This window comes from Pteropus vampyrus, unplaced genomic scaffold (assembly GCF_000151845.1).
Source record: "Pteropus vampyrus isolate Shadow unplaced genomic scaffold, Pvam_2.0 Scaffold1, whole genome shotgun sequence".
Classification (NCBI taxonomy): Eukaryota; Metazoa; Chordata; class Mammalia; order Chiroptera; family Pteropodidae; genus Pteropus; species Pteropus vampyrus.
In genome coordinates, this window is record NW_011888782.1 from 31,451,069 (window position 1) to 31,477,239 (window position 26,171).

General features: G+C 37.4%; 1 protein-coding gene across 3 annotated transcripts in view; it reads left to right on the forward strand.

Moving 5' to 3' along the window:
- Positions 1–20,282, forward strand: part of USF3 (upstream transcription factor family member 3) — a 35,177-nt gene extending 14,895 nt beyond the window's left edge. For 2 of the 3 annotated variants that reach the window (XM_011378366.2, XM_023524715.1), the window contains exons 2-7: positions 1,285–1,400; positions 2,828–2,892; positions 3,966–3,994; positions 5,563–5,645; positions 9,998–10,094; positions 12,440–20,282. In XM_011378366.2, coding sequence (XP_011376668.1) covers positions 2,846–2,892; positions 3,966–3,994; positions 5,563–5,645; positions 9,998–10,094; positions 12,440–18,927 — 6,744 coding nt within the window. In that variant the 5' untranslated portion in view covers positions 1,285–1,400; positions 2,828–2,845 and the 3' untranslated portion in view covers positions 18,928–20,282. Of the gene's footprint in view, positions 1–1,284; positions 1,401–2,827; positions 2,893–3,965; positions 3,995–5,562; positions 5,646–7,550; positions 7,719–9,997; positions 10,095–12,439 lie in introns of those variants that run through there. The other variant, XM_023524735.1, reaches the window with a different exon arrangement.
- The last annotated feature ends 5,889 nt before the right edge of the window (positions 20,283–26,171 follow it).

The window sequence follows — 26,171 nt, forward strand, 5'->3', positions numbered from 1 at the left end:
ATATTTAGGAAACATTGCCCTAATGTAGAGCTAAGTTTCTCAAACTTTTTTGTTAAAAAAAAAAAGAAAAAGGAGGAGAAGCAGAAGAAAAAGAAAAATCACCTAGAGACCTTGTTGAAAATACAGATTCCCAGTACTTTTTATGTGTCTGGGATGAAGTCCCCAAATCTACATTTTTAAAGAGCTGTGGATGCTAAGAAGAGATGCATTTGCTGTGAACCCCGAGAAGGGATTTATTCGCTGAGATGGACTCACAATGATTGACCAAGGGCCCAAATTTTATGAATAATAAGAGTCTAGCGGCCACTTGCTGACAGGATCTCATCAAGTACTCTGTTTACAGGGAAAAACCTCAGACTGAACTCAGGCTTCCTGCACTATGCCCTAATCGTTTATGCTACCTGAGCCAACCACTGTAGGGAAATCCTGGTTTCCTCTTTCTACCAGGGATTGAGATCTGCCCCATCCAGCCAGAACTGAGTACCTCATTTACATAAAATGGACCTAATTGGGAACCTGGGTGGTAACTTTCTCTATGATAGGTAGCCTCCCCCTTTTCTCAGTGGAACACAATTTAGATTGCTACCTGAATCTGTCTCTTCATTTCAGCTTGTTTTGCTCAAATAAATGCTTGTAATTCTTTATTAAGGCCTAAACTCAATTTTTGTTTGCAGAGTTCATGTGATACACACATATGAGGGCTGTCTTCCTAATGTCATTGCCTTAGTGGAAAGTCCTTGAATAACTTTTCAGTTACTCTCACGAGAGAAGGGGGAGTAGGAGAGTCAAGGAAAGATAATTTTATAATTAAAGACAGATTTTTCCTCTTTTTTTAAACTTAAACTTATGGGGGTGACATTCATAAATAAAATTATATAGGTTTTAAGTATACAGTTTAATAATATGTCATATGTATATTGCATTGTGTGTTTACCACCCAAAGTTATATCTTCTATCACCATGTATTTCACCCTTATCTGCACAAGGACAGATCTTAGTATAAAAGCGAGGTGGAGAACCAGAACTTAAAGGAAAGTGAACATGCATAAGAGAAAGGAGAGAATCATCTCCTGGGGACCAATCATCCAGTGGTTGCAGTACTACCATCTTTTTGGATAAGCTATTGGAAAGTGACTTTTGAAAGCAGCTACATTCATTATTTTGCAAGTGGAGGGCGGGGAATTCAGGATCATCCTAAGTGCCACTGAAAATCTGCCTGTATGCCATAGGTTATCAATCCTTGTTTTACATGCCACTATAAACATTGATTTTTCTCTTGTATAGTAAGAAGAAAACATAACTTATAGACCATCTTCTGGCAGAAGATGATAAATTTGGATCAGAAACGGGAGGTATTGGAAGCCAGGAATCAAAAGTGAAGAAATTCTGCAAGCCCTTAGGTGAGAAAGATGACAGGGACTTATTTACTTACCTGTCCCACGTTATCATTACATGGTTATCTAATGTGAGCATGTTGCTTTTAGGTGGGTATGTGCCCTCATAAGTGTTAGGGAGAAGGTGGAATAAGCTGCTGGGAGTGGGTCTTGGGCACACGTTTCTCCTCAGGCTGCTTGAGTCAGTGCTCTGTCATTACCCTGTCTACATTCACTTTCACTTATTTCCCACGACCTTTACCCTCTTTCCCAGGGCTAAAACCTTTACCTGAAATACCTCATTACTATTCATAGCTAACATTTACTGAATTCTTCTTACTGCTAGGCATTGTGCTGTTGTGCCCTCCCTGCATTCTTTCATTCGCTTCTTGAAACAACCTAATGATCTACATACTGTGATTATGATCCATTTTGTAGATGAAACATCTGTGGTTCCAAGAAGATATATAACTTGCCCAAGACCACAGCTAGGAAATGGGAGAACCAGATTTTAAAATCGTGCTGACTTCCAATTCCATACTTGTTGCCTTCTTTCTTTCTCAGAGAGAAAATGGGAAACCACATTTGCACGTCCTCTAGTATACTAGAACGGGTAGCCCAACTTGACAGACCTCTTTTGAAAGGTGTTCAGTTTCTGAGATTTAAAAGCATTAAAGTTTTCATTATGAAATATTTGAAAATCACAGATGAGAAAGAAATCAGCTCTAATATTGCTGGCCCTATAGAACTATGATTAATATTTTAATGTATTTGCTTTCAGACATTTTGGGCATATGTTTATATTTCCTTATAGTACATATATTCTTTAGTATCATGATTTTTAAAATATAAATAGAACTTTTATATTCATACTCAGATTTTAATGATTCCCAAATGATAACGTAAGACTTCTAACAGTTTGAAATGAAAGAAGCCTAGCAAATAAGTGAATTAATGAATGATTGCTTGCTTCTATGTTTGGAATGTTACATGTTTGTCTGCTTGTCACTTTTGTTTACCCTGTGTTCAGTGATGGGGACCATTGTTCTAGTTTAAATTTTGTATCAAGAATAAACAGTATCATGAACAAAAACATAACTCTCCCAACTCAAGTCTGTTTTACCTGTCTTTCCAGGTCTTCCTCAAATTGATACTCCCTTTAAATTTTTCTTGATTCCCAAGCCGTAACGATTTTTCTCTACTCCAATCTTCTTAAGCACTTTCTGGCTACATCTCACATTTGACATTCACCATGTTCTTCATCTGCTGGTTGTAATATTTTGTGTCCTGTTTTCTTATGCCTTTTTCTATTCATAACACCTAATCCAGTGCTTTTTCATGATGTTGCTTTTATTTTTTAGCATTTTGGTATTCAAACCAAAAGCTAATAATCAGTTTCTCTAAGATACTATAATGACTTTAAACTTTCTGGTGTGTCTTTCTATGCTTTGTAGGTTCCTATCTTTGTAACCATGCCAGAAATGACAGAGAATGAGACTCCTACAAAAAAGCAGCACAGGTATGTAGCAACAGTCCAAAAATAATACAGTTTTAGAAGATAAGAAGAATTAGCTCCTACTTTGTTAAATAGGTAGTCGTTTGGGAACTTTCACTTGGATGCCTAACAAACCATTGTTCTTCAAAACTATGTGTGGATAAATAGAAATAGGTTTATGGAAGGGGGTACATAGTTAAAATTTACCTGTCCTTCATATTCTACCAGCAGTGTAACAACTAAAATGACAATCAGTTTCTCCTGAAATTTTTACTTGCATACAGTAAGTTCACTTAGGTTGAAGTCGGTTTGAATGGACATTTAGTGACGTTAGAAACCATTAATGCCAATATGCACATCAGTATAATATTATATCTGGTTCTTGTATAACCCTTCTTTTAGATTTCTAGCATTTTGGCCAATGTTTCTGCTTAGAATTGCATGGCCAATGCTTCCATTAATATTAAAATTGCTGTTCTCTTTCCTTACCAAATAGCTATTAGAGAATGCTAATATATTGATTAACTGTACATGAAAGGGAAAATCAGTGTTTTCAGTAGATTAGCTTTTAAGAAAATTTAAGAATTTAGATAACCTAAGGTACAGAAATGCAAAAGATAGCTCAAATGCCAATTGTCAGTGCATGGGTGTTAGTGGCTGCCACATTTCCCTGGGGATTTCAAGTTTCCTCTCTACTGTTGCTTGTCTCCTTTACATACTCCCACCTTGGGCTGAGTGCCAGGGCAAACATCAAAAGTCACCTACTTGACACATCACTTTGAGAGTTGACTAGCTCCTTAGTTACATTTTTTAAATAGTTTTCAGTGATTGAGTTAGTTCCCAACTAATGACTTTTGGGTATTTAGGAATAGAGAATTGTAGTTACTTTCAGAAATTGTGGGTTTTTAAATTTATATTGATGTATCTGCAGTTAAGTTTTCATACCGTAATATATATTAAGAACATTTTTCTTCAGATTGTTCGATGCCACAAATATGAATTCATAAAATTTATTTTTATGTCGCAAAATATAAGGTGGTGAAAACATTTTCCCATTATTTTCATGTTCCTTTTATCTACATTTTTTCTTTTTTCAGAAAGAAAAACCGGGAGACACACAATGCAGGTAGAAACAACAATTTAAATTTTAGTTGTTAACCTTTTGCATTCAAAATGAAATTATACTGCAGTTGATTATAAGTTTTTATGTTATAAGCATAGAATCATTATTCATTATGTTTTAGGAAAGTATTCATTTATTGTTTTTAATTGAAAAAACACCCCCTTGTCTTATGAAGATGGCTTGCTTATCTTCTGATTTATTGTCTATTTAGATAATTTAAGGATTATCTACAGTCAGATCTAAAAAAAAATTTAGAAGTTAATTTCTATTACTCTATAAATGATATCTTCCTTTCCCTAAGGAAAGGACTCTAGGGAAAATTTTATCTGTGGAGAGATGTGTTAAACACTGTAGGATATTGCTGTTCCCCAGAAGGGAGTCTGCTGCCTTTGAATTCCCCTTTATCACTGTGGATCAAGAGTCTTAATGTTTTGTTTTGTTTTTACCGCCACATATTAAAAAATCTGTTTTTAGATAACAACAAATACTATTGTTAGAGAATGCAGAAGAAAGGTGAGCTGTACTTTATTGCTTTGCTTTTTTTGGCCATGCGAGTTAAATCTAATCTTTTTCGGCTATGTAAACTCAATCTTTTTATTGGAATTATCTGTCACATGGTGCCATAAATATGTCTTGATAGTAATTTATTAAGAGAGAGTAATTAGATGTCATTGAAAGGGACGTCCTTACTGCTAGATTCTGAAGCAAAAAGTATATATTTTGCAAAGCAAGATGTACCTATGCTACAATCTGAAAGATCATTCCTTTAGAAGGACTGGAATTCTTTGTTAGACAGGAAAGTTTTAGAAAACTTTCTAAGAGAAAATAGCCAAGGCTAATGTTTCTACCAGCGGTGCCTTACAGAAATTATTTAGCTCATCTCTTGTATTTTCTCACACTTCCTATACAATTTTTAAAGTTGTAGCATGCAAGCCTGGAACATTTCTCAATTAACTGAGAAGTCAGTTGCCCAGTTTCTTGGATGGGAAAAAAAATCTATGTAGCCAAAGTGAACAGCCCAGACCCCACAGAAAAAAAAACAAACCAGTGCTTTTTCTTGTCTATTTTAAGTCATAAGATGATTCCAGAAATGTCCTCTGGTCATCCTAAAGGGTGTTTTAAGGTACTTTAATATGTCTAGAAAGGTCTCATTTGCCCATCTGCTATAAAGAAGAAGCTTTCTAGTAACTTAGCTCATTAGTGGGTTCTTGAAATTTAGTTATCATTAAAATCTCTAGTAACTACTTGAAATATAATGATAATGGCTTAATAGTAATTAATATATTATTAGCAATTTCTGTTTTTAATTTGAATTTAGTTATTACAGATCATTCTTTAAAGTGCTAATAAAAGTATTTCTTATATTAATTTCTATGACACTAGATTTGAAATATGACATCCTTAGAAATTTTTTTACAGTTAGTCTTTAGTAGATATTGTTTGATAAGATCTTAGTGTTTTTTTTGTTTGTTTGTTTTATTTTTACCTAAAATTTCTTGACCCAGGGAGAATGAGGCAGTTTGGCTGTAGTACTATAAGGTTTGATAAATGGATTTTTTTTCTCTGTCTAGTGGAGAGGCATAGGAAGAAGAAAATCAATGCTGGGATTAACAGAATAGGAGAGTTGATCCCATGTTCCCCTGCGCTGAAGCAGGTAAGAAGTCTAGTTGTATTTTCATTCATAACTTATGAACAAATAATTCTCTGTTGTTTCCATGTTCAGAATGATTATTTTTGTTTCCCATCATTACCAGTTTTTTTGGAGTTGGTGATTGCCTCCTTGTTTTTCATTTGCTTAATTTTATATATACCCATGTTTAATTCTTCCTACACTGTTAATAGTCTTCTAGTACAGTTTTCTAATGATCAATGGACCATATAATTTCTAGATCTTTAAAATCTTGAATTACTTGGTCCCATGATTACATTTATATATATGCCAGTGTATTCACCAGGTATTTCTTTTCTTTTCTGCCAATTATGTCCTTTACTATCTTAAATTCTTACCTAGAATCTTCTAAGGGTTTCTTCTTTTTTTTATTCTCCATGCCCTATCCACCTTCACTAGTACTTAAATCTTAGCGTATTAAAGATGACAGTTTTCCCTAATGAAGATAACTTTTTGTTTCTTCTGATAATGAGGGTAAAGAGTGCTCATTGAAAGCAGAACAAAACAAAACAATAAAAATAGAAACAATATAGAAGGCATAAAAGTTTAAAAAATAAATTGATACCCCACTCTGAAATTATAACCACTGTTAAAAATGTTATTAACACATCTCTCCAGGCATTGCTTTATGGGTATATCTATATAGTTTCATGACCTGCTTTGTCATTTTTACTCTCAGTGATACACAATAGGCTTTTGGTTGTAGATACCTTTTCAAATGTGATCTCTTTCTTTTTTTTTTTTAATGGTTATATAGTATTCCATTGTAATAGGATATCAGAATTTGTGTTAGGCTTTTGAAATTAATTTTAATTAAATTAACATATACAAATTAATATATACATATAGCAGATAGCACAAAAAAGCTTATAACAGTGTCTTGTCCACTGCTTCTCAGTTCTAATATAGCTCCTTAGAAGCAATCATTCTCAATTGTTTTCTTCTAGTATTTACCTTTATATTTTGAAATAATGTGGTTATATTACTATATTTTTATTTTCCATTTTACGTATTATCTGTTGATTTTCTATTATGCTTTTTGCTTGATTTCCCCTTGTCTAATCCTCGCAATGTAATTCTACCACAACTTTTGATTAAATTGATATTCAGTTTTTCTGTTATTAAGACTGTGAAAATGTTTATGGTTGAGCTAAAGAGTACTATATTATGTTTCATTTCATATGTGATTTTTGTTATTTTGGAGTTAATAATTGCCTCATTGTTTTTCATTTGCTTAATTTTCTATATACCTATTTTCAATTTTTTCCACACTTCCAATAGTCTCTTAGTACAGTTTCTGTATGGGCAAATGTACCATATAATTTACATTTTCCCTTTGAGACTTTACTTCTGGAACCCTCTACCCTTTTTTATTCAATCTCAATTGATTGGTCTCTTCCAGCTCTTCTGTTTTTAATTTTAGCTCTCATATTCTTAATTTCCAAGAGTCTTTTGTCTTTATTCTTTTTGTTTCTTTTCATGTTACATGTTTGTTTCATGGATACAATATCATCTTATCCATCTCTGAAAATGTTATATAGGGTTTTTAAATTTTTTTTCTTCTCTATTCTGTGTTGTCTTGGTTTTGTTTCTTCTGATCTACAACCTCCCCGCCCCCCACCCCTCCTGCTCGCACCACCCTTGCCTTGATGTCTGTTTTTCAGTTTCCTTAAATGTTTAGTGATACTTGGTTATTTTTTCATTTTTGAGAATAAGATATTAAAAGCTGATTGACTAGGCTTGTCTGTTGGTGGCCCTAACTGTTGAGTGATTAGGTAGTGAACTGCTGTTATTGTTGTGAAACTCAAAAATATCAGTATATGCAGTTTTTTTGTTTTGTTTAGTTTTAGGGGTAGCTATTAATTTTTTTATTTTTTTTTTATTTTTCAGAGCAGGATTCTTTATCCCTCTACCTAGCAGTGGGAATGGTTGGAAGAGGAATCTGAGGCTAGTTGCCATTATTCTGGGAACTGGAGAATCTCATGCTTTAGGAGGCAGAGTTTTACTTTACCCCTCTGTTTTCACTCAGGAGCCTCATCTTGTTCACTTCTGTGCCAGGTATCCCTGAGGCTGAAATTCTCTGGTTCACATTTCACAGAAAATAAACTTGTCTCCTGTGGTCAGGGCAGAAAAGGGAAGTCATCCAGCTGCTTAGAATGTATGTGTGGGGGTTGGTTCTTATTACTGCACAAGAAGAGTCTTTCCACCCGTCTCCTCAGTTTTAACCTCATACCTCACCCCACCTTCCGTGGGAGCTGGAGCTTCCCAGTCCTGAACTTCCCAGTCCTGAACTGGCTTTTGGAAGGCCAGATCGGTTTGCTGGCTTCTTGGCATTATCTCCTTCAGCTAAGGTCTTACACTTCAGTTTCTTTTTATTCTCCCCTAGGGGTGGTACTTAGTCTTGCGTAAATGTGTTTTTTAGTCTTTTTAAAAATGTGCTTTCTGTTTGTTTAACACAATTTCAAACTTAAGGGTAGGCACTGTCTTCTGACTGTTTTTCTTCCTTCATATCTCAATGTATGGTAGCTACTCAGTAAATATTGCTGTTTTCCTAGTAATCTCTTATTTTCCTCTCTTTTCTTTCCTACAAATTTCTCTGAAAGGAAACTGTAATCATTTTACTTCCTTCGTGTTCTAGAGTATGCAATATAAGTCAGTATTTGGCTCCCAGAGGCAGAGTAGATTTTCTTCACTAATTGCCGTACATCCCCACTCTCATCTGCTGTAGACAGGCCGTAGGTGGGTATCATCAGTTCTGCCTTTGTCTCTACTTTTGCTTTTAAAAAAGACAATATCAGTTTTCTCTCTCTAAAGTGTTTCCTTGGTTATATTGGGTCTCTTTTGGGACTCAGACTGGTAATAAAATAAGTATAGCCTTTAGAAAGTATGATAATAGATATAGATATTTAAATGCTATATGGAAATATCTCCAAGATATATTTTTAAATTAAAAAACTAATGTAACATACTGTTTATAGTATGCTTGCATCGGCTTTAAAAAATATATATACACATATATGGGCATAGAATGTTTCTGGAAGGATACACAAGTAACTTTACAGCAGTTTCCTCTGAAAAAGGGTCTGGAGAGTTAAAGTGAAAAGGAATGTTACTTTTCATTTTATATCCCTTCATGTTATTTACATTTTTTTTTGGCCATATACACACATTATGTTATTAGTTTTAAAAATGGTTAATTCAGAATAAATAATAAAGGAACACTTTGACATAAAATGCAATCTTTTTGAAAAGTTTAGGAATGGACTATACTGGGACCATGACACCAAAGCACAATTAAGTGACATTATTTTCTCAACTTATTATGTGGAATAGTTTGTAGTTGTAGTTGACAGAGTAAAGAATAACATCAAATCTAAAATCTTTACATGGTTTTGAAGGTCCTTGTTGGCCTTTTCTCCCCCTGCTCTTCTACTGTATACTTCATTCTCGTCCCACTCACCTCCTTACTGTTTCTCTAATGCGCCAAACACTGCCCTGCCTGAGAGCCTTGGCTCTTGTCAGTCCTGCTACCTGAATCCTCTTCCTACAGATACCCACAGGGCATACTTCCTTGGACTTCTTTCAGGTCTGTGTTCAAATGTCACCTTACAGAGAGGCCTTCCTCAACCTCCCTATACAAAATAGATTATAGCAGAGCGTCTTAGACATTTGGGCTGTCATAAGAAAAATAATATAGACTGGGTGATTTAAACAACTGACATTTATTTCTCAAAGTTCTGGAGTCTGGGAAGTACAAGATCAAGGTGCCAGCCAGTTTGGTTCCTGATGTGGGTTCTCTTCTAATTACATCCTCACATGACAGAGAGGGAGTGATCACATCTCCTGTCTTTTCTTCTAAAGGCACTGATCTCATTTATGAGGGATCTACACTCATGACCTAATTATTTTCCAAAGGCCCCACCTCCAAATACCATCACACCAGGGATTAGGGTTTCAGCATGAATTGTAGGGGAACACGAACATTCAGTCTGTAGCACAGAGTAACCTCTGCCATCTATCTGGCCCCTCTTTACTCTGCTTTATTTTTCTTCATAGCACATCACCATTGATTTTATACTTATATATATAAATAAAATTCCTCAAAGTCAGAAGCTTTTTTCTGTTTTGTTTATTACATCCCTAGTACTTAGGACAGAGCCTGACATATAGTAGATGCTCAATAAATACTTAGATGAACAGAAGTTTTTGAATATGGCGCCTTTAAAAAAATTTAAAGATACATGTTATATATGTGTGATAAAACCAAAGCTTCAAGTTTCTTCTGGCAAGTTCTTACTCTTCAGCGAAACTTTTAAATGGTTAATTTTCTTTGGCAGAGCAAGAATATGATCTTGGACCAAGCCTTTAAATACATAACAGAATTGAAAAGGCAAAATGATGAACTCTTGCTTAATGGAGGAAACAATGAACAAGGTAAAGATTTTAAGATTCTTTTTGTCATTTTTTCACTGTTCAGGCCTTTGTGTCACCGTGCAACTTACATTAGGATACAGAAGGCTTTTTTTGCCCCCAAATGTTATTAAGATTACACAACACTGGGAGAATAGTGTTGCAAATAAATTCATTTTAGTTTACCTCTTTTCCTCCTTCTGTGAGCAACTCTAATCATGCAGGCATGTATAATTTTGATTTTGGACTCTACTGTGTATTTCATGTTTACTTAACTCATGATACAAATAATACTGGATTGCCTTTATTGCAGTTGGATCTTCCAGCTAGGGGAATCCCATAAGAGGATGTAGGGGAGAATCCTGCTCAGTGTAACTTAAAAACAACACTTAACTGTGAATTTACTCAGAAGCCCAAAACATTTAGTTCGAATTATTTATATTACATGTAATGTGTGCATCAGACTGCCGAACATTTAATGCTATTTGATTTTTAGATAGAGGTGAGTTTTTTTATGTTATCAACTGAGTTCTCTTTTTCCACTTGAACTGGAAAAAAGGTTACCTTCTAACAGCTAAAAAGAAAAATATCACTGGCAAATATCAAGCTCAGAGTGGTAGGCCACTTCAAATTATCCTTTATTTATGGCTCTGACAAGAGCAGAGAGAAAATTGTCTGTGACAATGCAGAAGGTCACATTAAAAGGAGAGAAACAAAGGCAGAATTTTGTAGAGCTGGGGGGTAATACAGGGATGTGTTTATTGTAAGAAGCTGGAAGGTTATTGGAAAGTATATCCAGCAGGTCAGCCTTCAGAATTCTTGTTTACTTTTAGTTAGATGGCAACTTAATCCCTCACCTAGATCAGCTATCTTTTATGATCCAGGCCCTGTTTTGTGATGCTTTTAGGTAATTAGATACATAATATATGTTTGGTAATCATTTTGAGGCACTCCACAAAAGGGACCGTTAGGCTCTAATGATGTGTAGGCTTTCCTAGTGAGGGCTTCTTTGGTTTCACAGCCCAGAGGCTAAGGCAGTCAAGGTACTTTAAGGAAAAGGGAAACTACTGAAAAAATACAATTTGCATGGGGCTCAGGAAAAGCCGAATAGCCAGGCCAGGGGTTGGGGTAGCACCTGAGGCAGCTTAAGTGTGACTACATTGTCATTTCTGTCGTCATCCTTTCTTTAGCTCTTTTTTTGTGCGTCTGCTCTCTCTTCACCTCCCAACAGCTTCCCCCACATACTCGCCATCCACATGACAGTCTAGAACAGTGGCCAGAGCAATGGCCTTGAGAGTCAGGCCCATTTGGGTTTGTGTCTTAATTTCGTTTACTCACTCAGTACCTTTGACCAGTTACTTAACCTCTCCAAGTCTCAGTTTCCCTATCTTAAAAAGAGGATAATCATAGCATCTATCTGGTTGACTTTAGACAAGTTATATGACTGCTCTGAGTCTGTTTCTCCATCTGAAAATGGCGATGACAGTAGGTGCTTCCCATGGTTGTTATGAGAAGTAAAAGAGATAAATAATCTGCTAGTTTTCATCTCATCCTTGTCAGAACAGAGCTTTTCATTTCAGGCTACCTCATGGGAAATTGGCCTTGATTGGCTTCTTTTGGCAGAGGGAGTGGGGAGAGTACATACCACTATGGCAAGGCAGGTAGTGGTATATGGGGTCACAGAGCATAAATACCAGCCCCCAAAGCTGCCCCATAGTAGGATTCATTGGTGAGACTGCCTTCCTTAGAAAGGAGTAGGGGTGTGACGGACATCTTCATTACTCAGTAGCGTATATACGTTGGCCCTCCCAAGGAAAATGCTGGTTCCATTGTTGATACTTTCCTCTGTGCTCTACCACTTTGTTTCCTACATGTCCTACTTTGGTCTCCATTGTTTCAAAGCATAAAATGGAAACTAGTTTAAAGCCATTTATAAAAGAGACTAGCTATTACCACTATAAGTAATGTTAGCTGTTGTAGCATTTAAATGCTATTATATTGATTTTCAATGTTATTTTCCTAATTTGTCACCATGATGTCAATATTTCATTCCTTGTTTCACCTTTGCAGCTGCCCTGTTGGGATTTTTTGAATTGGGGATTTTGAGATTTCTACATTATGAATAATTTTTTACCTTTGAGTTGTTGTCCTTTAAAGATATATACTTTTAAAAGTATGGGATAGCGGTTTGAGATACCATTCTAACAAGAAGAGAGAACTTGTATTAGAAAAGAGATGATGATTCTCAACTGAGGTATTTAGAACACTGGAATTAGAATTCAGGAGTTTTAGTACACAGTTCTTTCTTAAGTTATTGTAAATACTGACATTTACAAGTAATTGTTTCATTTTTATTTTTAATATTGTAGCTGAAGAAATTAAAAAGCTACGTAAACAACTGGAAGAAATTCAAAAAGAAAATGGCCGATACATTGAATTACTGAAAGCAAATGACATATGCTTATATGATGACCCTACGATCCACTGGAAGGGAAATCTTAAAAGCTCAAAGGTCTCTGTTGTTATTCCCAGTGACCAAGTTCAAAAAAATATTATTGTTTATTCCAATGGGAGTCAGCCTGGTGGAAACAGCCAGGGAACAGCTGTTCAGGGGATAACCTTTAATGTTGGTCATAATTTACAAAAGCAAACCGCCAATGTGGTGCCAGTACAGAGGACTTGCAATCTTGTGACTCCTGTGTCTATTTCTGGAGTTTACCCTTCTGAAAACAAGCCATGGCATCAGACTACAGTTTCTGCATTGGCTGCCAACCAGCCTGTTCCTCTTTGTCTTCCTGCTACCATTTCTACTCAAAATATTCTTGAGCTTTCCACCTCTGAAAGTGAATCAAGTGTGCTTGGTGCCACCAGTGGCTCACTGATTGCTGTTTCTGTTGGGCCTGAACCTCCCCAACATCGTTCCTTGCATACAAGTCTAAATGATCAAAATTCTTCTGAAAATAAGAATGGGCAAGAGAGCCCGAAATTGTTGAACAAAACTGTCCCTTGTGCCACAAGCATTCCCTCCAGCTCTTCAGCAACTGCCACTAAAGTGAACTATGGAGGCAAGTCCTGCCTGAGCATACAAGATTTCACAAGTGATTTTCAAACCACCTTTGTTGTTTCAGTTACCACCACAATTTGCTCCCAGCCTCCCAGATCTGCAGGTGATTCTTGTCCGGTGGTTATAAGCAAGGGTGCAGGCTCGACAAGTGTTACCACAGTGGTTGCCCCATCTGCCCCTGGAGGAGGGAAGACCACCACTTCTGTGGGCAGTCTTTCTGCAAACCCTCTGGATAATAGTTGGACTCTTTCTTGTTCTTTGCCTTCTTCAGCTGTTAGTGCTTCAGATTTGAAAAACATTAATAGCCTTACCCGAATTTCCTCAGCTGGAAACACACAGACAACGTGGACTACTTTGCAACTGGCGGGAAACACTATTCAGCCCTTAAGCCAGACACCGTCTTCTGCTCTGACTCCAGTGTTAAATGAATCTGGTACTAGCCCCACCACAACCAGCCACAGTAGACATGTGGCTACAGGCATCAACTTGAATAATTCCTTTCCAGTAGATGGGCAGCCAGTTGAGCAAGTAGTTGTAACCTTGCCTTCTTGTCCATCTTTACCTATGCAGCCACTAATTGCCCAGCCACAAGTTAAATCTCAGCCTCCAAAAAATATCCTTCCATTGAATTCAGCAATGCAGGTGATTCAGATGGCTCAGCCAGTCGGATCAGCTGTTAATGCAGCTCCAGCTAATCAAAACGTTATCATTCTTCAGCCACCCAGCACCACCCCATGCCCAACAGTGATGAGGGCAGAGGTTCCCAACCAAACCGTAGGTCAACAGATAGTAATTATACAGGCAGCTAATCAGAATCCTTTGCCACTCCTCTCAGCTCCACCTCCTGGTTCTATTCGACTCCCTGTCAATGGAGCCAGTGCTATAATAGGGTCTAATTCAATGCAAAATATTTCAACCCCACAAACTTTTGGAGGAAAGCATCTTGTCCACATATTACCAAGACCTTCATCTTTATCAACATCTAACTCAACACAAACTTTTTCTGTTACCATGTCAAACCAACAACAGCCTCAAACCATTTCTTTAAATGGACAGCTCTTTGCTTTGCAGCCTGTGATGTCTTCATCAGGAACTACAAACCAAACCCCTATGCAAATTATTCAACCCACCACCAGCGAAGATCCAAATACCAATGTTGCCCTGAATACATTTGGCGCTTTGGCCAGCCTCAATCAAAGCATTTCACAGATGGCTGGGCAAAGCTGTGTACAGTTGTCTGTTAGCCAGCCTGCCAATCCTCAAACTGCTGCAAATGGTCAAACCACCCCAGCAAACTGTGTTTCATTAACAGCAACTGTAGCATCTCCCATGACAACAGATAATTCAGCCACACTACCCAGTATTTATAATCTAGTGACTACTCCTTCAGTGAACACTGTAGCTGGTTTGCCTAATGTGAAGTCGAAAAGGTTGAATAAGAAGCCGGGTGTCAAGAAACATTTAGTAGCTAACAAGTCAGTGTGCTCCCTGAATCCAGTCAGAGATGTGGGCAAGGCAGACTGCCCCAGCACTGAAGGCTTGGCGGGGCCACCATGTAATGATGGACTGCTGGAAAGCCCCCCTGTTGTGTTACCATCTGTCACTATGTCCCAGGCGAAGAGTACTGTAAGTGTTTCTGGTTCACATTCTTTGGATGTTCCGAATTCTGAATCAGCGATACCTGAGTCTGTGCCCAAATCTAAGTCAGCAGAAGAGTCTAGCTTATCCTCCCAAGAATCTGTAACAAGTGAACATTTTGCAATGGCCCCAGCAAAATCCAAAGATTCTGCCCCTGTTTTGCAACGAGAGACATCTCAGGATAAGCCACCAACTAGTTTAGCATTGCCAGATGCTGCCAAATCCTGTACTTCAGCCAACGTGTTGATTCCATCACCAAGTGATGCCCACATTTTGGTTTCTCAGGTTTCTGGTTTATCATCTACCATGAGCACTGTAAGTACTGACTGTGTTTCTGAGGTAGAAATCATTGCTGAACCCTGCAGAGTTGAGCAAGATTCATCAGATACAATGCAAACCACGGGTCTCTTAAAGGGGCAAGGTTTAACTGCATTGCTCTCTGGTTTTGCTAAAGAAAAAGACCCTCAGAAATCTCTTTCAGTCCAGGTGGACCACCCTGACTTTTCTTCAGAAAATTCTAAAACGGTTGATTCAAGCGTTGATTTACATCCTAAACAGGACCTACTACTGATGAGCAGTGATGATAGAGATCCAGGACAGCATCCTTCCTGCATCTCCGATCAGGAGGTTATTCATGGTTCTTTGCTCACCAGTAGACAGACTGACTCTCCCATGTCAACCAGCTCTGGCAGTAGTCGTAGTTTCTCAGTTGCATCCATGCTGCCTGAAACAACTAGAGAGGATGTCACCAGCAATGCAACAACTAATACATGTGACAGCTGTACCTTCGTAGAGCAAACTGATATAGTTGCTCTTGCAGCAAGAGCTATTTTTGACCAGGAGAACCTGGAGAAGGGAAGAGCTGGCACCCAGGCTGATTTAAGGGAAGTTACTTCAAAACCTTCTGAAGCATCATCTTTAGAGGGAGACCAGCCTTTCAAAGCACAGACCTCTAAAGACAATGGCCCAGGACAGGCAGAAGCAACACCAAATGAATTTAATTCTCAGGAGTCAATTGAAGTAACTATGGATAGGCCCCTTGAAAAATCAAGTTGTTCTGCAGGAATTAAAACATCAACTGCCTCTTTACAGGTTTCGACTTCTCAGCCACCAAGCATCACCAGTTTAAGTGTGAATAATCTTATCCACCAGAGCAGCATCAGCCATCCTCTTGTCAGCTGTGCTGGTTTATCTCAAACTTCAGAGCAAACAACTATTCCTGCTACAGTTAATTTGACTGTTTCATCAACTTCCTATGGCAATCAGCCTCCTGGACCATCTCTGATAACTGAATATTCCCAAGAACAACTAAACACTATGACTGGTACCATACCAAATCCACAGATTCAAGAGCCACTCTTAAAGCCGGGTCATGAAAGCCGTAAAGATTCTGCTAAGCGTGCTGTCCAAGATGACCTTCTACTGTCTTCAGCTAAACGTCAAAAGCATTGTCAGCCAGCCCCACTTAGGCTCGAAGGTATGTCCCTGATGAGCCAAACTCCAGACAGCATTTCTGATCAAACTCAAATGATGGTTAGTCAGATCCCTCCCAACTCTTCAAACTCAGTTGTGCCTATTAGCAACCCAGCACATGGAGATGGCCTTACACGATTATTTCCACCTAGTAACAACTTTTTGGCCCCTGCATTGAGACAAACTGAAGTTCAGTGTAGCTCTTCAGTTGCTGAGCAGCAGCAAACCCAGGCAGGTCAACATCTGCAGGCCCTGCAACAGCATGTTCCAGCTCAGGGGGTATCTCATCTGCATAGTAACCATCTCTACTTAAAGCAGCAGCAGCAGCAGCAGCAGCAGCAGCAGCAGCAGCAGCAGCAGCAGCAGCAGCAGCAGCAGCAAGCAGGGCAGTTAAGGGAGAGGCATCACTTATATCAACTGCAGCATCACATACCTCATGCAGAGACCTCTGTCCACTCTCAGCCCCATAATGTCCACCAACAGAGAACTTTGCAACAGGAAGTTCAGATGCAGAAAAAGAGGAATCTTGTTCAGGGCGCTCAGGCCTCTCAGCTTTCCTTACAACCGAAGCACCATGGAACTGACCAGTCCCGACCGAAGAGTGGTCAGCCACATCCCCACCATCAGCAGATACAGCAACAGATGCAGCAACACTTTGGAAGCTCCCAGCCAGAGAAGAGTTGTGAAAACCCTTCAACTAGCCGGAACCACCATAACCATCCCCAGAACCATATCAATCAAGATATTATGCACCAGCAACAGGATGTTGGAAGCAGGCAGCAAGGTTCAGGGGTTTCTTCTGAACATGTATCTGGGCATAATCCAATGCAGAGGCTCTTGACATCCAGAGGCATAGAGCAGCAAATGGTGTCCCAACCAAGTATTGTGACTAGACCTTCAGACATGACCTGTACTCCACATAGGCCAGAGAGAAATAGAGTTTCAAGTTATTCTGCTGAGGCCCTCATTGGAAAGACATCCTCTAATTCAGAGCAGAGAATGGGTATATTGATTCAGGGTTCTAGAGTTTCAGATCAGCTTGAAATGAGAAGTTATCTTGATGTTCCCAGAAATAAGAGTTTGGCCATTCATAATATGCAGGGTCGTGTGGACCATACTGTTGCCTCAGATATCCACCTTTCTGACTGTCAGACATTTAAACCAAGTGGAGCCAGTCAACAGCCCCAGAGTAATTTTGAAGTACAATCTTCAAGAAATAATGAAATAGGTAATCCTGTATCTTCATTGAGGAGTATGCAGTCCCAGGCTTTTCGAATTAGTCAGAACCCTGGTCCACCACCAATTGACCGCCAAAAGAGATTACCTTATCCGCCAGTTCAGAGCATCCCAACGGGAAATGCTATCCCACCAAGGGACAGTGAAAATACATGTCATCAAAGCTTCATGCAGAGTTTACTTGCCCCTCACCTCGGTGATCAGGTCATTGGGAGCCAGAGATCACTTTCAGAACATCAAAGGAACACACAGTGTGGTCCATCCCCTGCAATTGAATATAATTGTCCTCCAGCTCATGAAAGTGTCCATATCAGAAGAGAGAATGAGAATCAGAATAGGGAAAGTTGTGACATGTCCCTAGGTGCAATTAACACCAGGAACAGCACCTTGAACATTCCTTTCTCGAGTTCTTCCTCAGGAGATATTCAAGGACGAAACACAAGCCCCAATGTTTCTGTACAGAAGTCCAATCCCATGAGGATTACTGACAGCCATGGGACCAAAGGCCACATGAACCCTCCAGTCACAACCAACATGCATGGGGTTGCAAGGCCAGCTTTGCCACATCCATCTGTGTCTCATGGAAATACTGATCAAGGGCCTCCTGTCCGTCAAACTAGTTCTTCAGTTCCCCAGCGCTCAAGGCATCCTTTGCAAGACAGCAGTGGTTCCAAAATCCGTCAGCCTGAAAGGAATCGTTCCGGAAACCAAAGGCATAGTAATGTCTTTGATCCAAGTCTTCCCCATCTTCCTCTGTCTACTAGTGGCAGTATGATTCTTGGACGCCAACAACCCACTACAGAGAAAAGAGGAAGTATTGTTCGTTTCATGCCTGATAGCCCACAAGTACCTAATGATAATTCAGTACCCGACCAGCATACACTATCACAAAATTTTGGTTTTCCTTTTATTCCCGAGGGTGGCATGAATCCACCAATAAATGCTAATACTTCTTTCATTCCACAAGTTACCCAGCCTAGTGCCACTCGAACTCCAGCCCTCATCCCTGTAGATCCCCAAAATACTCTACCTTCCTTTTATCCTCCATACTCTCCTGCTCATCCAACACTGTCCAATGATATTTCGATCCCCTATTTTTCGAATCAAATGTTCTCAAACCCTAGCACAGAGAAAGTAAACAGTGGAAGTTTAAATAACCGATTTGGATCAATTTTATCTCCTCCAAGACCTGTCGGTTTTGCTCAACCAAGCTTTCCTCTTCTCCCTGATATGCCACCAATGCACATGACCAACTCTCACTTATCCAATTTTAATATGACATCTCTGTTTCCAGAAATAGCTACAGCTCTTCCTGATGGCTCAGCAATGTCACCTTTGCTTACAATAGCAAACTCCTCTGCCTCTGACTCTTCCAAGCAGTCCTCAAACAGACCTGCCCACAACATAAGCCATATTTTAGGTCATGACTGCAGTTCAGCTGTTTAAATACTGATAGACTAAACATAAGTGTAATGGGTGAGATTACAGATGTATTTATGTGTGCATGCACACATACGGGCACATGAAGAGAGAATGTGTGTATGTCTTTGTGCTTGTATAATCAATCAATTTCCAGTTATCTTCTGAATGTAGGAAAGCCATGTCAGAGATGATGTGAGTACTGGGTTGTCAAAAAAATTATCTTTCATTTAAACTGCATGGTGTGCTTTTTAAGTTTTCCAAGCAGATTTACATTTTCAAGTTTGATTTGTAATCTTCTATTCCCTAAATATTAATAAGCTGGAAGTTGGGGGAGATCATTTTGGCATGGGCAGAGTATTAGGAAGGAACCTAGATTTTAAACTTGATTGTTGATAATTTATAAAATAGTTGAAATAGTTGAGTTGCTCTCCAAAAATACATATAGTTCAATATAACCAAATGCTTGCTGATGTCAGTGTCTAGAACCGTTTCTTACTCATGGCAGGTGTTGAATTAATATAGAATGAATGTCCATAGTTGTAAAGTCAAGCAGTTAGGAAATAAGTGGGTTATTTAATCAGCCTTTATTCCCAAGATTTGGTTTAGGTAGAGGCTTCTTTCTTAATTATAGCAATTTGTAAATTATCTGAATTTTGTGTCCTGGTCTTCAAATTAGGGAGCCATGTTATTCTTTAATGTGCCAAGATCCTTTAAAGTAAAGGTCTTTCTTAAACAGCCTTAAAAATAGAAAGCTTAAAAGAAAAGTACATAGATGTTCCATTTTGTACTGCGTTTTGCATCAGACCATAAGGATAAGAGCAGTTGTATTGTGGAGTTTTGCATATGTTCAGTTAAAGATTGTTGTTTCATCAGTTAAGTTTTGTTTTCATGTTCTCTCCATTCTATTTATTGATCGCGCAATAAATTCTTTTACATTTGTTTAATCAGTAGAGACTGATCAGTAAATAGTGTGTTTGGAATCCACACAATAATTTGAGCCTTACTTTTTAAATATTTCTGAGCAGAGTCTTAAGCTCTTTCATTATTTTCATTTACTGATATTTATATTTGAAATACATTATTGTATATTGCATTATTATCCATCATAGTAGAATTACAATGAGAAGATGAATTTGTTCATTATTTTTCTGATGGTAGATGTGAAATGGTGCTTCAAAAATTGTTTATATATGTCCGTGTGTATGTGTGAGTGTGTGTATACACAGACATAGATTTTAAAGTATAAACTGGTCATTTAAAAATAAGCTTGCCATCTGAAAATGGGAAATTGAGACCTGAGACCTGCTGAAGTACAGAAAAACTTGATGTAAGGGTTTGAAAAAGCCCCACTGAATATAATAAACTTAAAAACATATGTATATACTCATATATTGAATTTTGAAAACAAAGCCACAAGAAAACCATATATGCTTATTTTCTCAAACCCACTATTTGTTGTTATATTCTGCCAAAAATGGGATAGAGTAGTAGAGATGATATAAATTGTTTTGTCTGCTCTGTTAACAAAGTGAACCCTAGGACCAGCATTTTTTTTTTCTCCTTAAAAAAAAAAAGCCTCCAAAGGCCGGGTTAGAGCAGTGAACTCCAGCAAATACCTCTTCTAAAGACTCAGCAAAAGGGTCATCTGTGCCTCTTTAACTGTTCTTACCAAACTTTCCTATCTACTCCTGCTGCTGACTGAAGCAGCTTCTTGGGGGCAATATATATATGTATATATATACAGACACATATATATATATAATATATACATACATACATACATACATACACACATATAGAAAGAGAGAAGGAGAGAGAGTAAATGAGAAGAACTGTATTTTCTCCCTTCAAAATGGTCATGGGGAGGAATAGGAGAGTTTCATGAATAAGTTACTTCAACAAGACCACAGATAAACACAATAGTTAAAACTTTTAATTGAGAATATGAGATTTATGATTTGTTTTTTAAATTATCTTAACTGAGTTTTAAGCTTTAACATTCAAGTTTTTCTTTGTACTTGAAAGGTCCAATCTGCTAGTTTCAAGGAGAATTTTCAATGTGTTTGACATTTACTCTTTCCTGCTTCGCCTCTCTTTGCTCTCTCCCTCCCTCCCTCCCTCTCTGTCTCTCTCTGTCTCTCTATCTCTCTGTCTCTGTCTCTCTGTCTCTCTCTCTCTCTCTCTGTGTCTCTTTCACACCCACACACATCCACAAACTCACACAATACAGTGGCTAGTAAGTTCTGAAGAACTGGGGACTGTTAGATATAATTGGAACCAAGTTAACATGCTAAGAAGATACTTATTTGAACACTGCAATGAAAAGGCCTCAAACCCTGGAACTTTCAGATGCTTCTCTTTTGTATTGATTGCATTTTTCTGCTTAGCTCTGTTCAGAGATAGCATTTATATTTCTCAGAGCTTTCATTCTAACCATATAATACTTTGATCCCAAATGAGTCTGTACCCCTAAGTAAGGCTTATTTGACCATCCAAGGAAAGTGCTGACCATCTGCAAATAATTTGGCTCCTGCTTACATGTAGTTCTAATTATCATACAGAAAAGTACATATATATGTAAGATAATTTTATATATGAACTCAATTCTAAAAGTGTTCAGGGTATAGTAATCTTATTCAACTTAAAAACATGAGTGTATGAGATTTACCAGCAGTATTAAGTATTTGGTAATTAGAGCTACATGATTTTGGGGAGGAAATTTATTTAATATCTAGCAATCTCGATATAATTTTTTGGCAAAGGAATGGCAGAGAACATAATCAGTTTTAGTTATAGTAATTTTAATGTTATTTTTGGCTTGCTAATATATGACTATAGAATGTAAAACCATCTTCACAAATAATTTTATAATTTCTAGAAATACACAAACTTAGTATGAGTCATAAGTGAGAGTCTAATTAAATCATCTCTCCTAGTGTTATCGATCACATAAAATCAGTTGCTAAAGTGGTTGATTCCTCTGAAACACAATATAACTTCTAATGAGGTGAAAAATTTCAGAGTTGTTATGTATAAACTTTTAATATGTCAATCATGGATAAAAGAAATCAAGTTTGATATTATTTTTTGTTACATACAGGTTGTTTTGGGATGTTTTATACCCTTTCAGGAGCTTTATTTTTATGTTAAGACATTTTGGGGGTGCCAGAGATGGCACTCTTTTTCTGAGTAAGGACTGAGAATTCCAGAGTGATCATGCTTTATAAAATTTTACATACCAGAACTATAGAGTGAGAAGAACAAGGAAGGAATATTCTTTTGCAGCAATTTCCAGTCACATATCAAGGTGAACTGCAATGAGGGTCAAGTTTTAAAATCAACCTTTTTAAGTGCAAAATTATTTAAACATTTTAAAGATAATTCATTTGTCACGTGTTTGCCTTCTAATGTTAGCCATTTCATGGAGAGCCTAAAATTTGTATTCCAAAAAATGTAGAAACACATTTTAATGGGAGTGAAGTTTTAAAAATTTGAGAAAGGGTAAAAACATATGCATCTTCTTAGCTTTATCTTTCCTTTGATATATAGGTACCTAGGCTCTTATTTTCTTCCATCTGCTCCATGTCAAACAGGTGGCAGAGACCTGGTCATTTCCTTAGCATGATTATTACTCCTTTGCCTTGAAACATTTATTGAGCACACCATCTACTGGATTAGTGTGTAACAAGAAGTCGTACTCCTAAATCAGTGATCCCCAATTCCTGGCTTTGGGAACCACTATGTCTCCCGCTCTATAAGTAGTGATAAGAATTTCTTGAAACAAAAGTAGTTCAAAACTAATTTAAAAATTTTAATGTGCCATAAAGCGTCCTTCTTTGTTTTATTAACTTGTTTCCCCTCCTCCGCACAGAGTTGTGGAGAATGGGCAAAGGTGGTACCAGAAGACGGCTGTGGGTTGATATCCTTAGGAACCTGAAAGTTGTAATTCTGTTGTCTATATAAATCCTGTATTTGCCTAGAGATAATCGCCTATGGCTGTGTACATCCAGAGGGCAAAGTAATAGCCAGATAAACTAGTGTGAAGTTAATCTGTAAGTGAGGATTTCATGATACCTATTTTCAAGTTAAAGGCCAGAAAATAGTTTCTCCTCTTGATAACTTTTTGGCTGAATGCTATCATTTCTCTTTCCCCAGAGTTCATCTGAAGAGGGTCCTTTTTTAGACTTACCCATGTTCTCCTTTTGTTCTACACTTCCTGTATGAGCCTGAGGGTATTTCTGCTAGAGTTTGTGGGAAATCAAGTTTAAATTGAGGCAGTCCAGATATGCCAGTAAGAAGTAATGAGAACCTTCTTGGACACAATTTCTAGTTCTGCCCGCATGCCTCTACTCTGGTACTGCACTTTAACTGAAACTGTGCCTCTGGTCCTAAGACCAGCAATTGGAACATATTACTCACCCACTCTTCTGTTTTAGCAAAAGACCAGCCGAGATGGTACATGTCAAGTAATCAAACACCTAGCAGACAAGTACAGCTGATGTTTCTCACTGTTGCCTTATCATTTTCTGAGCCATCTTTGATGCCGATCTTGTAAAAATCTTACTAGGTAGAAGCAAAACTTTTAAACTCAGAGCTTGTATGTGGTGGTCATCCAACACCCTTATTTCTAGATTTGTGCAAACCCTATCAACCATAATCTTTGGCATATGTGTGTGTTCAGATGTTAATAAACATGAGCCAACTTGGGTTGAAAATATTGGGGATAATATCCAAATTGGTGTTACTTTGGATGACTGCAGAATCTTCACTAGAGATTTCATGAGATATAGAAGATAAACTATTTGTAATTTAACCTTTTAAAAAAAGACGATCATGATTTTTGACTCAGTTGTGTGCACAGTTACACATCATATTATGTCATAGGAATGTAATGTTTACTCCATCTAGACCCCCTCTTCACTTTTCTGGCTCTCTGTTCCCCCACCCCTTAAGTCTTCAAACCATTTTCATCTGTGAGGTCACTGAGGCACTGGACTTGACTATATTGGTAACCTTTGAGGGGAGTTAACTGTTGATCTTCCAAGAAGAAAGGGACCAGACAATGTTGCTTGAAATGCTGCAGTTGTGTTACTGTGAAGAAAAGATTTGCTTCCATTTTCAGCAGGCCATATATATATTCCTTTTGGTAAAAATGGGTGGAAAAATCTAAGAACATAATTACCTTCACAAATTATTTATAGATACACTGGGTGAGAAGCTTACTGTAGGGCAGTCACCAGAAAAAACCTAACTGTAGTGCTTTCAATCGTGTAATATTTGTATCTATTTTCATGCCAGCAATGTCTGCTGTACACTGTGTCCTATTACTGTAAATCACCTGGTTTATAATCTTAACGGGAACTAATTTGTTTTGTAATGGAATCCAGAGCAGATATGTATAATATGATCAGGATTGTCCTACAGCTGTAAATAAGAATAGGTCCTGTTTATTTTGACATCTTTTTACAAATGCATTGTATTAGGGTGTGAATATTCTGAACCATGCTCTTGTTTAAAGTTTTGAAATTTTTATTGGTAAATGTAACATTTTAATGGTTGTAATAATTATTTGTATAGATATGAATATAGTATTTTATTTAAGAAAATAAACTTTGCATTTTTGCATTGTGAATTCTGTCTTTTCTGATCACTGCATGTGCCACTTCAAGCCTGGTATTAAATTGACTTCTCTTGTATGACAAAGTCTTACATTCAAGTAATCTCTGAATTTTGCCAAAGCATCTGAAAATGATACCATGACACATTTCCCCTGGCAATTGTGTTCCTGATCGAAGCATCAACCTCAAAAAAGTCACAATTATGATCAGCGCTATATTGTTAGAGCAGACAATACAACTTTATTGTAAAAAATAAAATTAGAATTTCAGATCTGGAAGAGTATTGGGAGATGATTCAGTTTATACTCTGATAGTGGAGGAAACTGAAGCGTAGAACTTTGGGACAAGAGTTAGGTCTGTCATGGCAGCCACATCAACTTGGTCACTTCTTACAGGCATGAGGTTTGAGGGGGGAAAAACATGTTGCAGAGGAATTTGTACAGAATGACACTATGTAAAGCTCAAATTTCCATCAGACTATTCAGGGATAGCCTACAGGTGTAAAAATTGTAAATTAAGGAAATGGTAAACCCAAAGTTCAGGCTAGTGGGTACTTCTTAGGAGGAAGGGGGCTATCTAGGAGGGTGCTTTAGAAAACATTGGTATGTTCTATTGAATTGGATAGCAGATACTCAGGTGTTTATCTCATTTACACCTGAAGTTTTTGTCTTATGAATGTATAAAATATATCCTAATATTAAGACAGGTAAAATGACCTTAGGAGTCATTTACTCCCACGTGTGCTATAGGAAATTAATGCTCACAATATTTTCCTTGTCCCAGCTTCTTGGGACTTCAGATTAAAACTCGGTTTTCTGACTATAGAGTGTTTAGTTTCTTTCTACTATTGCACACTGCCTCTCATACAGAGGTTATAGATGTATCATATATTTGATTACACGGGGAGCCCTGATGTGCCATAAAGGGTATACAGCCAATAAAAATATCACCACTATGCATAAATTGAATCACTCTAAAATGAATGTGCAAGTTAGAACAGCTATATTCTTTAAAGTTTTGTTGGCTTTCCCATAGTTAGATGTTTGAGGAAAATTTGCTTTAATAACATATCTCTTTAAAAAACCATCCTAAAAGTGAAAAGTATTTTCATAGTAAGGAGGATATAGTAGTTAGTGGCAGCTCATCAATCCCACTGCAACGACTAGAGTAAAAAGATAAATTAGAATAATATTTTAAGAGATACTAAAACCCATCAAAAATAAGATAGACCAATGGATTTTAACATTATCAAACATGAAAAATTCACTGATACGATTTCAAATATATTGCAACTTGTCTTTGGGAAACTACCATTTGCTGGGTTTTGATATATTATCAGAGAAGAATAGCTACAATTATCTGGAAATGTAACTCACTTTTCCAGCTACGTATTTCTGTAAGGCTAGGTTTCCTTCATAAATGTCAAGCAAAATACAAACTGCAGCAGAGTGAAGGCAGAAACTGACATGAGAATCCGGCTATCTTCTATTAAGTCAGATGCTACATAGATTTACAAAAATATAAAACACTGTCACTCTTCTCATTATTTTTTTGTTTTGGAAAATAAAATATAAAATAAATTCTATATGCTATTTATTTTATGTACTCTTTATTGCTATCTTTAAATGAATTAATAAATATGTTTATATT